The sequence below is a fragment of the Thamnophis elegans genome, chromosome 1 (genome assembly GCF_009769535.1).
Source record: "Thamnophis elegans isolate rThaEle1 chromosome 1, rThaEle1.pri, whole genome shotgun sequence".
NCBI classification, from domain to species: domain Eukaryota; kingdom Metazoa; phylum Chordata; class Lepidosauria; order Squamata; family Colubridae; genus Thamnophis; species Thamnophis elegans.
The window spans coordinates 167,882,608-167,897,218 of record NC_045541.1 but is presented as its reverse complement, the minus strand read 5'-3'; the positions used below and the strand labels follow the sequence as shown (position 1 = coordinate 167,897,218).

At 44.7% G+C, this 14,611-nt stretch overlaps 1 protein-coding gene across 1 annotated transcript; it reads right to left on the bottom strand.

The window, feature by feature from the left end:
• Nucleotides 1-251: 251 nt before the first annotated feature.
• Nucleotides 252-10,972, bottom strand: LOC116523725 (complement factor D-like). The gene is made up of 5 exons (XM_032238865.1): nucleotides 10,844-10,972; nucleotides 6,894-7,050; nucleotides 2,824-2,968; nucleotides 1,952-2,209; nucleotides 252-854 (listed from the first exon to the last, which is right to left on the bottom strand). Exons 1-5 carry the CDS (start codon nucleotides 10,962-10,964, stop codon nucleotides 699-701), a joined length of 837 nt encoding a protein of 278 aa, XP_032094756.1. The 5' UTR covers nucleotides 10,965-10,972; the 3' UTR covers nucleotides 252-698.
• Nucleotides 10,973-14,611: the final 3,639 nt, after the last annotated feature.

Here is a 14,611-nt window from a genome sequence, read left to right as displayed (position 1 = left end):
TGATGGGCCTTGGTCTTCATCTGAACCCCCTCTCCCTTGTTCTACCACTCCCCTGCTCTGCCCAGCCTGACTTTGTCCTTCCCCACTTTCCTCCACAACCAACGAGTCACTCTCCCGCTCTGTCAGCTGTTCGCCCTCCATCTCAGATTCAGATTCCGACGGGGGCATGACGTAAGAGATTGGGAGGAGGGATATCATGAGGAGAAGGATTCCAGTCTCTCTGAATCTTAAACAATGACCAAAACAGCAGCCACCTGCATCCCATTTATTTCTTTAATTTTTGCAAGTTGACAATAATTCTTGGTAAGAAGCATTGCTGGTTGATGTACAGGTCCCCCTTGATGTAAAGAAAAAGAAAAAGAAAGCAGAGCCCATCTCCATAAGCGAAGGAGATTTCTTTCTGAACCTCTTGGGAGAACAGAATAACAGAGATGGAAGAGACCCTGGAAGTCTGCTAATCCAGGGATGCCCAACTTTGGCAACCTTAAGCCTGGAGGACTTCAACTCCCAGAATGAATTCTGGGAGTTGAAGTCCTCCAGGCTTAAGATTGTCAAAATTGGAGACCCCTGTTCTAGTCCAACCACCTGCTCAGGCAGGAAACCTTACATCATTTCAGACAAATGGATTGCTCAATCTCATCCCCCTTTGCATCTTGAAGCCTCAGCATTGAGAGCTACCAAGCAATCCCTCTTATGACTTAATTGTTGGACTCGATGGTGCTGTTGATCCATGAGACGTAGGGAGCAGTCCGGGTGTAAATCCCAGGTTTCCGCCAATTGCCGCAAACAGTGGAGCCAGTGGTCACGACGCCTTCAGCGATGCCGTTGCAAACAATAGGTCCACCAGAATCGCCCTGCGAAGCAAATCAGGCTCAGTCCCAGTTTTAATATTACTATTGCACGCGCACCGAACCAGCAGTAATGCCGGCAGCAACCCACCCCTGATTAAGCCCTAATAGGAATTGCTCAAAGCCCCTTCATTACCATCACCCAGCAAGATTCAACCAAACCTGGGACTCAAGGCAACCTACAAAGTTATCCCTGCATGGCCCCATGGGAGTCTGACAACCAATCAGGATACATTTCTTGCCACGGGACTAGGAAGCAAGTTCAAAGGCCAACAGAGGATATAAATCTCTCTCCCTCTCATACCTATGTGCTCACTTTGCCCAGGACCTCAAACCATGTGATCCTGTCCACCATTAAACCATCTTTCCAAGCAGCCTCCATGTTTCCAGTGTCTTTCTCCCCACTTGGAACTGAACCCAGAAGAACATTTCTTCCAACACTCTGCCTCCAGCTACACGTGTGAATTTTGACTTGGAGCAGTTTTTTTTTTTTTTAACTTCGGCAACTTTAAGATGCACGGACTTCAACTCCCAGAATTCCCCCAGCCAACATGTATCTTGAAGGCCTGCCTGGGATTCATACAAAATGTTGGAAAGTGGAAGAGGAATTTCCCAGTAGAGGCTAAGTCTCATTGAATGATCTGGAATGTTGCTTCCCAGATTTCTCTTCGCTTGGGCTGTTCATGTGATAATCTGTTCAGTGCAGAGGTGGTATTCAGCCGGTTCTGACCAGTTCTGATGAACCGGTAGTGAAATTTTGAATAGTTCAGAGAACCAACAAATACCACCTCTGGCTGGCCCCGCCCCATCTATTCTCTGCCTCTCGAGTCCCAATTGATCTGCTGATCTTCTTTTGTTGCTCTGAACAGGAGAACGGAGCTGGAAAGCAGGTTAGTGGGGTAGGGAGGGAATGGGGATTTTAAAGTATCCTTCCCTTGCCATGCCCATCAAGACACACCCACCAAGCCATGCCACACCCACCAAGACACGCCCACCGAACCGGCAGTAAAAAAAAATTGAATCCCACCACTGGTCCACGGCTTCATTCTGTATCGAGAGCCACACTTTCTTCCCTTCCCTCCTCCCACCAGCCCTGTGCTCACCTTGCAGGAGTCTTTCTTTCTGGATTCAGCGCATATCATGTTCTCCGTCATGCTGCCGTCATGGTGTCGCCTCGAATTGCATTGATTTCGATTGATGATTCTGAGATGCACGAACTGCAGCTTGTCCGGCTTCTTTCCCGTATTGCTAATAATGCCCCAGCCAGCCACTTCACATTGAGTGTGTTCGGGGACATCATTGTTTACAGTCTGATACGGCAGGATCTGCACATGTGGCCCAAGGACTGCGGGCTCTGCAAGCTAATTTTGAGAGAACCGGAGAGGAAGGAAGCAGATTGCATCCAGGATATCAATTCATTCAGATTAACAGGGTTGAAAGCAGAGGTGGTATTCAGCTGGTTTTGACTGGTTCTGGCGAACCGGTAGTGTAATTACATAACCAATACTTTGATATGAATTACATCTTTTTTTTAACCTTATACTGTACTCAGCTTTGGATGACAAATTAAATAATCTTATGCTTGGAATAATGACCTCCTAAATGGCAATTAACATTGAAAAGAACTTTGCTTTTCTCCTTTTATTTCCAACACTATTCAGCTTTTTAAATAATGGAGTTTTAGCTATTTAAAACCATGTTATACAGATTTTATTGCACTGAAATAGCACAATGTATGATGACGTACAACATTACAACACAAGGAAAACAACAGAAAAAAAGAGAATTATCAATCTGAGGGCACTTTCTGCAGTTGCTTTTAATCATGTGGGTCCTGTATGTGGAAAATATAGAATTAAAAGGACAGAAATACGTACAGGATGCATCTAAAAACAAGGATGAGGTTCAGTGTATTTATTTATGTGCTCATTTGCAGCATTTACATGGCTGCCTATCTCATATTTTGAATACCCACCTGGATAAGTAAGAGATCATGGAGAATGGTGTCTTGACTGCTCCCTGGGTGAGGAATGAGTCGACGGACTCCATACAGACGCTTGTTCGGTTCTGTTTCTGAGAGCGAATGGGCTCCCAAGAGGACCTCAAACGTCCCGTTATTCCTGCACCGGAGATTGTGGTTAGTATGAACAACCCCCCCCCCCCTCTATGTTCACAGGTCTTTATCATGCATCCTTCCCATACAACCCTTTGGAGAATGATGCCTTCTGTCATTTTTAAATCGATCCATGTTTCAAAATAAATGTGGAAATGTCAAGAGTTACAACCACAATGGAATCTGTTCGGCTCTGTTCTTGGTTTGCTTGTGATCCTAAACCTAATAAAATTACTGTCAGAGATGGAAGCCATCTTTTTACATTTGGACCTTCAGGCCTTTCACATTTTTTTTTATGGTGGGAAAATGGGAGAGGGGAGCTTTGGTGGCTGAGGAATCCTGGGAGTTGAAGTCCACAAGTCGTAAAGTTGTCAAGGTTGGAGACCACCAGAGGTGGGTTCCTACCAGTTCGCACCTATTCGGTAGAACCGGTTCGTCAAATCTACCAAACCAATTAGAAGAGGTTCCACCAGTGGACCCGGAAAGCAGGCCACACCTACAGAAGAGGTTCCAAAATTTTTTGAAACCCACCACTGGTCCTTGGATATGATTATTCTACACTATCATGCTCCTATTTATAAAACTCAGTGCCTCTGTGAAAGGTAAGGATGACTACTGCGTTTGTGGTGCAATCAGAACATTGCGTGTGTTGAAGTTGTTTTAACGCAAACCAAAGATGCCTTTTAAAAAAGAAGTTTACATCATATTCTTATGCATGCCAGTGCTGTGTGTGAGGTAATTTAAGGTGGTTCTGACAAGTGTCGTCGGCATCTTCATATCCGGTCACATGGGTGGCAAGCCACTCCCATCCGGTCACATGGGTGGCAAGCCACTCCCACAAAAGAGGCCACACCCACAGAGTAGGTTCGAACAATTTTTGAAACCCACCACTGGAGACCACTGATATGGAGTATGGGTGATATATAGTCAAAGTAACATTCCTTTCTCAGAAAGTCAAGGACGCCTTGCCCTGCAGCTGCGATGAGGTGACTCGGAGGCATCTCCAGTTTTGGATGGGGCCTGATTGGACCCTGTGATGGACATGTGGGTGCTGGGCAGGGGCTTGGACTTTCATTTGGGTGGGGAAAACCTGGAAACGTTCAGATTCGGGTTTTCCCAAATGTGCCAATATGACATCTCTAATAAAATGGAACTTTGAGGAAACCCAAGCCTCGGAGTCTTCTTTCATTGGGGGTGTTACTTGGAACCCTGAATTTAACCCGTATCTTCTTTAAAGAACTCTACCAGCTCCCCCGAACTCCAGGGTGCTCTCTGGGATCCTGAGCCCTAAGTGTCAGCCTGGCGCAAAGACTCAGAGAAGATGGAAGAAGACAAGAAACCCACGGAGGGAGCTGCAGGAGATGGCAATTACAGTTGAAGGGCTTGGTGCTCTCTGAGCTTGGTTGTTTTCTTACAGACATTTCATTATCCAAACTAGAAATTGCAGCGACGTTCATAGAAGGAGGGTTGGGATAAATAAACACCTGGACAGCCCCAGGTTATCAGTTAGTAAATGGATTTTAAAAAAGCCAGAGATCCAAGTACATGGAGTCAAACTAAGTATGACAACTTCTTGAAACTAGTTTTGATATAGCTTGTTAATGATCTAAAAAGTTAATCAAAGGGACCAACCAAACTACATATCGAGGTGGTTGAGTTTGCACTGTAGCTAAAGTGTGGCTTGTTTTAAATAAACACTTTTGCTGAATACACTACATACAGAGTGGCTGTGTTTGCATAACTGTATAAATACAATACAATACAATACAATGCAATGCAATACAATGCAATACAATACCAGAGTTGGAAGGGACCTTGGAGGTCTTCTAGTCCAACCCCCTGCCTAGGCAGGAAACCCTATACCATTTCAGACAAATGACTATCCAACATCTTCTTAAAGACTTCCAGTGTTGGGGCATTCACAACCTCTGGAGGCAAGCGGTTCCACTGATTTATTGTTCTGTCAGGAAATTTCTCCTCAGTTCTAAGTTGCTTCTCTCCTTGATTAGTTTTTACCCATTGCTTCTTGTTCTACCCTCAGGTGCTCTGGAGAATAGTTTGACTCCCTCTTCTTTGTGGCAGCCCATGAGATATTGGAACACTGCTATCATGTCTTCCCTGGTCCTTCTTTTCATTAAACTAGACACACCCAGTTCCTGCAACTGTTCTTCATATGTGTTAGTCTCCAGTCCCCTAATCATCTTTGTTGCTCTTCTCTGCACTCTTTCTAGAGTCTCCACATCTTTTCTACATCATGGTGACCAAAACTGAATGCCGTATTCCAAGTGGTATTAACACTTCACGTGATCTTGATTCTCTCCCTCTGTTTATGCAGCCTAGAAGTGTGTTGACTTTTTTGGCAGCTGCTGCACTTGGCTGGCTCATATTTAAATGCTTGTCCACTAGGACTCCAAGATCCCTCTCACAGTTACTACTATTGAGGAAGGTACCACCTATACTGTACCTGTGCATTTTGTTTTTCTTGCCTAAATGTCGAACCTTACTCTTTTCACCATTGAATTTTATTTTGTTAGATAGTGCCCAATGTTCAAGTTTGTCCAGATCCTTCTGTATCTATATGTTTGTCCTCTGAAACAATCAGTTGGAAGTCTGCTATAAGGGGTGACTTGATAGCAGTCTTACAATATTTGAGGGGCTGCCACACAGAGAAGGGGGCGACCTATTCTCGAAAGCACCTGAGGGTCAGACAAGAAATAATGGGTGGAAACTTATCGAAGAGAGATCCAGCCTAAAACTTAGGAGAAATTTCCTAACAATGAGAACAATTAATCAGTGGAACAACTTGCCTCTAGATCAGTGGTTCCCAACATGGGCTGAGGCCCCACGGGGGTGGGGGGGAGCAATTTAATTTTTAATGCGGGCAATTTGAACCTTGTTTAAACCAAGTTAATAGCCTTTTGGACTTCCTCTGCGTGAGTAGAGTTCACTTTTTGAGTAAAGTAAGAATGATATGTCAACCGTGTGTGTGTGTGTGTCAGGATTTTAAAGAAGCTTAGGGGGGGCATGGCCAAAAAAGGGTTGGGAACTACTGCTCTAGATAGTTGTGAATGCTCCATCACTGGAGATTTTTAAGAAGAGATTTGGAAAGTGAGGTGGCTGGAATGGTGTAGGGCAGGGGTGTGAAACTCTAAGCCCATGAGCCAGATTCAGCCTACAATATGGTTGGATCCGGCCTGCGGGGCTGTCCCTGGCTTTGGCCCAGTCTACCCAATGCAAAGAGGAAACATGGCAGCAGTTTGGGTAGTGGTGTCAAGCTGGCCACGCCCACCCAGATGGCCATGCCCAGTGAGTGGCGTCACACTGGCCACGCCCACCCAGTCGGCCACATCCACTTGACTCCCCCCCTCCCCTCAAGGTCAACCACCGGCCTGATGTGGCCCTCAATGAAATTGAATTTGACACCCCGGGCATAGTGTCTCCTGCTTGTTATGAGAATATAGCTATTCAAACTTTAAACATCATCTCAGAAGGGAGGGAGGAAAGGAAGGAAAGGAGGGAGGGAGTGGGAAGGGACTGTGTCCATGTCTACAAACCAGTAAGATATTACATAATAATGGATTTGGATATGTTTGCATTTGCCAACATGCTTGTTCTTTTTCTTTTTTTTCTTTTTATGGACCAGAGTTTCCTCTTCCTTGAACAACTGCCAGTAATTAAGCAGCAGATACAACCAAATGGCTGCCTTCTTTTAAGCAAAGGAGTGAATTTCGGTGGAGGGTTATAGATCCGTCTGCCTGCTAATTTCTAAACATTCAAGCTGGTCAGAGGCACGAGAAGAGGCAGGCCTGGTTATATCCCTGGCTGGCGGACCGATTCCCTGCTGTTACACAGAATGGGGAAGAGAGGCTTATCTGTGTGGAAAATGAGCTTTGCATCTCCGGTCACCGGAGAAGAAGAAATCCCACACTCACGTTTCTTCCAAGCAGTGGGCTGCACTCAGCACCCACTGAGCAGTGATTAGGAACCCACCGCAGAGATGCTTCCGGTCCTCCTGCAGAGACGCCATGTAGGGCCTGTAGTGGGGGTCGCTCTCTGACCCCCCCAGGATACGGCCCCTGGGACGGTTCGCTGGGAGGGAGAAAAATGCTATGTTTTAGCCTGCATCCTGGAAAGCCACTTTACTGCTGCCCTAGAGTCAGGCTGGAACATGCATAGGATTGCATTTCAATATATAATTGAACAGGCTGGTGGTGGGAAAGGCATGTGGAGTTCAAAATCCCAGTGGCCGCCAATCTGTGGTGGAGGAGGACATGAAAATGCTGCAGGATTAAGGTGACCAGATTTTAACATTGGTAAAGAGGGACACCATTGACCGGGGGGGGGGGATGTTGATTAAAAAAATGTTTTTTCACTTAACAAATGTGGCAAGAAAAATTGTAAAATGGGGCAAAACTCAATAAATTTCCCACTTAACAACATAAATTTTGGGCTCAATTGTGGTCGTGCATTGAGGACTACCTGCACTTATCTTCAGTGTTACTTCATTCTGCTGTAGCATTAAATTTCATACAGAACAAGCTTGTTCTTTCAGAATTGTGGAATTGTTATATAACTGTCTACCTTTAGAAAAGTTTCTCTTGAGTTAAACTCAGCTCCTATAATTTTATTGATGTGTCGTCATTTTCTTAGCAGTAGTATGGAAATTGTCAGTTGTTTTGGACAATTTTTAATATCCCACTATCCCCTACCTCCTCTTTCTCCCTCTTTCTCCTTTTTGTCCTTTCTCCTCCTTCCCCCCCCAAAAAAGAAAATCAGTAAGACCCACTGGCGGCCTGTATCTGCCACGGCCTTGCAGCCTCTTTACATTGGTAAAGATAAAAATTAAAAAAAAAGAATCAGGACTTTTTAAGAACGTCACGGGACGTGGGACAAATTGTGCAAAATTGTGACTGTCCTGCGAAAATCGGGACGTCTGGTCACCTTATGCAGGATTGGATCAAATACCCACTTTTTTGCCCCTTATGCTGGCCCGATTAGAACTGCAATTGGTCCATCTACACTTAACTGACAGTCCCCTCCCCCCGAATTAAAGCGGGAGGTGGGGGGGAGATAATTGTCTATCTTTTGGAGTATGAAAAAAAGCCACCAAGTTAGAACAAAATTCACCTTGGCTTTTTAAAAAGTCCCATCCATCGGCCTAATGCAGAGATGGCCTTGTTTTGCAGGCCCCAGAGAACTCTCCCAGCACTGTGTTGGAAAAACATTTTTTCCCCTGCCTTAAACACATGAAAACAGCAATGCAGTCCCTAAAATAGGCTGAAAAGTAGTTTTTAAAAAGCCCATTCGTCTAGGGAAAAATGACATTTTTAGTTGCATGACAAAGACCCATCAATTTTGCAGTATGCCCCATTTATTCTGGCCTTCACTTTCATGTATATGTATAATATATGTGTATATGTATTTATAAAGGTAAAGGTAAAGGTTCCCCTCACACATATGTGCTAGGTCGTTCCCAACTCTAGGGGGTGGTGCTCATCTCCGTTTCAAAGCCAAAGAGCTAGCGCTGTCTGAAGACGTCTCTGCGGTCATGTGGCCGGCATGACTAAACGCCAAAGGCACATGGAATGCTGTCACCTTCTAACCAAAGGTGGTTCCTATTTTTCTACCTGCATTTTTTACATGCTTTCGAACTGCTAGGTTGGCAGAAGCTGGGACAAGTAACAGGAGTTCATTCCGTTAGGCGACGCTAGGGATTCGAACCACCGAACTGCCAACCTTTCTGATCAACAAACTCAGCGTCTTAGCCACTGAGTCACTGCATCCCTTTTATGTATGTATATGCATATGTAAAATAGCAATATAGCAATAGCAGTAGACTTATATACCGCTTCATAGGGCTTTCAGCCCTCTCTAAGCGGTTTACAGAGAGTCAGCATATTGCCCCCAACAATCTGGGCCCTCATTTTACCCACCTCGGAAGGATGGAAGGCTGAGTCAACCCTGAGCCGGTGAGATTTGAACCGCTGAACTGCTGATCTAGCAGTAGCCTGCAGTGCTGCATTTAACCACTGCGCCACCTTGGCTCTAAAAGAGTCACTACCCCCATATTCTTTGAACTATGGTGCTGGAGAAGACTCCTGTGAGTCCTTTGGACTGCAAGGCGATCAAAATGGTCAGTCCTAGAGGAGATCAACCCTGACTGCTCTTTAGAAGGCCAGATCCTGAAGATGAAACTCAAATACTTTGGCCACCTAACGAGAAGGAAGGACTCACTGGAGAAGAGCCCAATGCTGGGAAAGATTGAGGGCAAAAGAAGAATGGGAGGACAGAGAATGAGATGGCTGGATGGAGTCACCAAAGTAGTTGGTGTGAGCTTAAATGGACTCTGGGGGATGGTATAGGACAGGAAGGCCTGGAGGAACGTTGTCCATGGGGTCGCAATGGGCTGGACACGACTTTGCAACTAACAACAATAACCCCCATATTTTGATGAAAATAAAAGAGTCTGTATCAGTTTTTGCTAAATAAGTGCCACCAACTCTGTTTAGAGATAGACTACCTCCATCCATGGAGGTTCCATTTACTTCTTGGCTGATACGCATTGCTAGAGAAATTCCTCCATGAATTTGGCAAATTTTGTACAGCTGTATTATAGCTTGGATAATCAAATGATGGGCAAGGAAGGATACTTAAAGTTTTCAATGTCTAATCTTTATGTCTCAATATCAGCACCTCCATAGGATGAAAGAACTGGAGGAAGCATGTGAGCAAAGTTACACTACAGGTAGTCCTCGACTTATAACAATTCATTTAGTGACCATTCAAAGTGACAAGAGCACTGAAAAATGTGACATGACCATTTTTCACACTTAGGGCTTTTGCAGCATGGTCAGATGATCAAAATTCGGATGCTTGGCAACTGGTTCAAATTTATGACAGTTGAAGGATCATCTGATCACCTTTGCGATTTTATGACAAGCAAAGTTTGAAGTTTGAAGTTTGAAGTTTCATTTTATTTATATGCCGCCCTATTCCCTGAAAGGGACTCAGGGCGGCGAACAACTCCAACGGGAAGGGGAACATGCAAATACAAAATAAACGTTTAAAATGACCAACAACCACACCTGTTGAGAGGGGAAGGGAGCTCATCAACCCCAGTCAATGGGGAATGATTCACTTAACAACTTTGGCAAGAAAGGTTGTAAAATGGAGTAAAATTCACTTAACGATTGTCTCGCTTAGCAAGAGAAATTGTGGTTATAATTCAAGGACTACTTGTATTTTAGAAAGTTTTTCTTGCCATTTCTTTTTAAAAACTGACCTGGCTGTTATTCCTATTTCCCTGGAAGTTCCTTTGTAGCTTCCTGTGTGATTTGTGGTTCCAATATTTTTTTCCCTCCAGTGAATGCACAACTGTTGCATATTTCAAGGGTTAACTTTCCTTTGCATCTCCTACCACTGGTACTTGCTTAAAATCTCTGTTCTTTTCAAATCCCCAAATATGAAAAAGATGACCTGGTCAATATTAATCTCTGCCGCTTCTAATAATCCATTATTTGGGGAATACAAAAGAAACCTACTCTTGCTCATAATTGTTTAAAAACAAAATACTTAAACCATCCAACAAATTAAGTCATGAAATAACTACCTAGATTTTAGACTAGCTTGCGGTTGCAAAAATAGTCCCCCACAATTTATTGTTGGTTCAGAAAAGTAGGCGAATTGCATAAACCAGCATAATTCAGCTAACCGTGAGTTAACCACAGATAAGAAAGATACACCCGAAAGGAGCAGATCCTGTGCTTGCAGGAAAAATGCTAGGAAGGAGAAAAAAAGGTAAGATAAGCACAACTTTTGAACTCCAGCAAAAAGAGCTACAGCGAGCCGAGAGGAAAGAATAAAAGTGTATTAATCAACTCACCCGATACGGAGAAGATGCTAAAAATTAAGAAGCAGAAGGAAAAACCAGCCATCTTTAGCTCCCTTTCTTTGGATCTAATGATCTTTTTTTGCCCTACCATGAACTCAGCAGGACTCAACATCAGATTTCCAGGAAGGCCTCTGTTTAATCAGACCCAGAGATGTCCTTGACGTCAGCATTGTTGCAGCAAAACAAAGAGAGAAATGATACTCTTTGTTATTTGTTTTGGCCTAGAAACCTTTGGGTAGGAACCACTTGAAATATCCCTGACAGTGAACTTTGAGAAAGTTGTTTGCTTTCAATTTGAACTCTGCCCCCTTAAAGGCACTCCTGCAGAGATGTCCCAGGTTGGGGAGGGGAAACAGGGACTCAAATTAGCTTTTCTTTCCCTGGGTAGAAAGTTAGCACCAACCACCCCTCTTTTAGAAAAAAAGAAATATTCTAGGACAGTGATGGCTAACTTTTTTGTCCCTGTGGGCCGAAATTGAGCACGTGTGTGCGACAGTGTGCATGCGCGTGCCCACACCCACAATGCGCAGCCCCCTGTGCTCACCCCTCGCCCCCTGCATGCTCGTGACCCCCCTTGTGGCCTAGCAGGCCTCTCTGAAGCCTCCTGGGACAAAAAATGGGCCATGGGGGGGGGGTGCCCCACACGCCACGTTTTGGGCCCAACAGGCCACCCTGAAGCCTCCTGAAACCAAAATTGGGGTGCGGGGAGACGTGCCGCCTTGCATTCCCCCCCACGCATGCGTGCGCATCTCCCGCATGCATGCCAGAGACCCCAAAATCAGCTGGCCTGGTGGGAGACGCGCACGCGTGTGCGGTGGAACTTAGCCGGGCGACGGCTCACGTGCCCGCAGAGAGGGCTTCATGTGCCACCTGTAGCACACATGACAGAGGTTCGCCATCCCTAAGGTGACCAGATTTTCAGATTGGTAAAGAGGGACACCATTGACCGGGGGGGGGGGGGGGGGGCTTGATTTTAAAAATTATATTTTGTCAAAAGGTCACTCAAGGCGATTATATGACCCCAGGACACTGAAACCATCATAAATACGAATCTGTTGCCAAACATCAAAATTTTGATCGCGTAACCATGAGGATGCTGCAGCGGTCGCTAAGTGTGAAAAATGGTCGCAACAGTCGCTAAGTGTGAAAAATGGTCATCAGTCACTTTTTTCAATGCCATTGTAACTTTGGTCACTAAACCCATTATACCACCTTTCTTGCCACAGTTCCTAAGTGAATAACTGCAGCTGATAAGTTAGCAACATAAGTGAATCCGTTTTCGTTTCGTTTAGTTTTATTGAGCTTGTATGCCGCCCACTCCCGAAGGACTCCGGGCGGCTTACAATAAAACAAGGGAGCGGGATAATACACAAGACAATATATTAAAATATACAACAGTCACAATTTCCGAGGGGTTGGATATTTCGAAAGCCCCTCGGCCTGCTGGAGCAGCCAGGACTTAACGGCTTTGCGGAAGGCCGGGAGGGTAGTGAGGGTCTGGATCTCCACGGGGAGATCGTTGTTTTCCCCATTTGACTTTGTCAAAAGGTCACACCAGGCGATTACATGACCCCAGGACACTGAAACCATCATAAATACAAATCTGTTGCCAAACATCAAAATTTTGATCACGTAACCATGAGGATGCTACAACGGTCGCTAAGTGTGAAAAATGGCCGCCAAGTGTGAAAAATGGTCATCAGTCACTTTTTTCAATGGCATTGTAACTTTGGTCACTAAATGAACTGTTTGAAAGCTAAGGCTAGCTTGCATTATAATGCATGCCGACTACAGAATTCCTGGGGTTGAAGTGGCCAGTGGCTAGGGAATTCTGGGAGTTGAAATCCACATTTTAAAGTTGCCAACGTTGTAGTGATAAATACCTCAGACATTTATCCGAAGGGACATCTCACCTATTCATAGAACTCCCTGTTCACCTGGAGCCCTTTCACTAAGTTTTCGGCTCACTGGTTTACAGTTTTTCATACCTATACCTCTGCAAACAACCATCTCAAAACATCGCTTATCAGATAGCACCAACATGTTTTGAGAGCCAAGCCATCAAGAGTGATGGCTCTTTGAACTTTGCACTCTTCCACGCCAGCTCATTTTTTTTTTTTTTTTTTAGGGTTTCAAAAGTTTTATTTTCTTTTAAAACAAACATTTCATCATTCCTCAATCAGTGAGACATCGGAGTACAATTTTTTTTGTGTGTGTCAAAATAGTTCTAGTTTACCACCAAATTCTTGTCTAGCCTAATGTATACCCCTCCCTCCCCCCTCCCCCCAACCCCCCTCCTCCTCCCCCCCCCCCACTTCCCAGAACCCGTACACGGTATGGATTTTTAACAAACACAGTCTAAAATCTATTGAGAAAAAAGAAATAAAGAAATTAATGGCATCTCTACATTGATCTTAGCTTCTTCTTGCTGAGCTAACTTTAAACAATTTAAATCATTCCTGATCTTAAGCATAGGCTAACTGGAATTTCTTGGTCCCGTATTTATTTTGTATATAGTCAATCCATTTTTTCCAGTCTCGTTTATATCTCTCATTTGAGTGATCTTTAAGATATGCGGATATTTTAGCCATCTCGGCTAGGTTTGTAACTTTCAATGTCCATTCTTGAATTGTAGGCAAGTCTTCCTTCTTCCAGTATTGCGCCACCAACAGTCTTGCTGCCGTTATTAGGTGCAGAATCAAGTTAGTCTCTACCACTGTAAAGTCAATGCTTATACCTAGTAAAAATAACTGAACTTTGCTCTCTTCCACGCCAGCTCTTTTGGCCTATTCCAGCTGTTTAATTCCAGCTTTTCCACTTCCTTAGCAACAGAGAAGAGGTTTGCTAGAGCAACCTCACATAAAAAGGGATTTTTTAAGAGCCACTTCACACAGAAAGGAATTTTCGAAGAGGTCGAATTGGAGAGAGGGAGGGCAGTTATATAAATTAAAATAAATAAACCAGAGGTACAAGGCTTACCTTACTATTTTAACATTATCTGAAGGTGCATAATGAGACCTGTGCCAAAACACCCCAATTCCTATCGTGAGCCTTTCAAAAGAAGGGAAATCAAAATCTAATCTGCAGCCATTGTTTATATATATGTCTGTGTTGGATATGCAGGTTTCTGCAAAGCACTAGATTTAAAAAAACAAATAAACACCCCTACCTGGAATTTGCACACTCAACTTCAAGTGGAGAAAATGTTTTGAGCTCAGCAATGAATAAAAAATGGAGTTGGGGGGGGGGGTGCTGGCGGACTGATATTATATGATCTATTTATAGCATCCTGCGCTTGCTGGAACTGCCTTTTCAGGCCTGAATTGGCCATCCCGAGCAAGCTTCGGTGGAGGGGCCGATGTTAGTCCCCCTCCCTTCTCCAATCCAACCCCCTCCCCCTCCCCAACAATTCAAACCTGGAAGGAACAGCCTCCCTTTCCTCGTCTGCTCATCGAATCAAAAGATCGATACCCACGAAGCTTTAACCCCCCCAATCACCAACCCCCCACCCCAAAATAGGCAGACCCCTCCTCCCTATCCACAACCCCCCCGCAGCTAGAAGAGGCCGAACGGTATTGTGACCCACCTGATCGACAAACGCACAGACATACAATCGGGGCGGGAGCGCGCAACTGCGTGCGAAGGTCTCCGGAGCAACTTTTTTCCTTTAGGAAAAGGCGTGTTCTCAACGCGCCGGGACCGCTCTGCTTCTCAACGTGGGGCGGCGGTGGGAACGGGAGGAAGCTTTCATTTGCAATT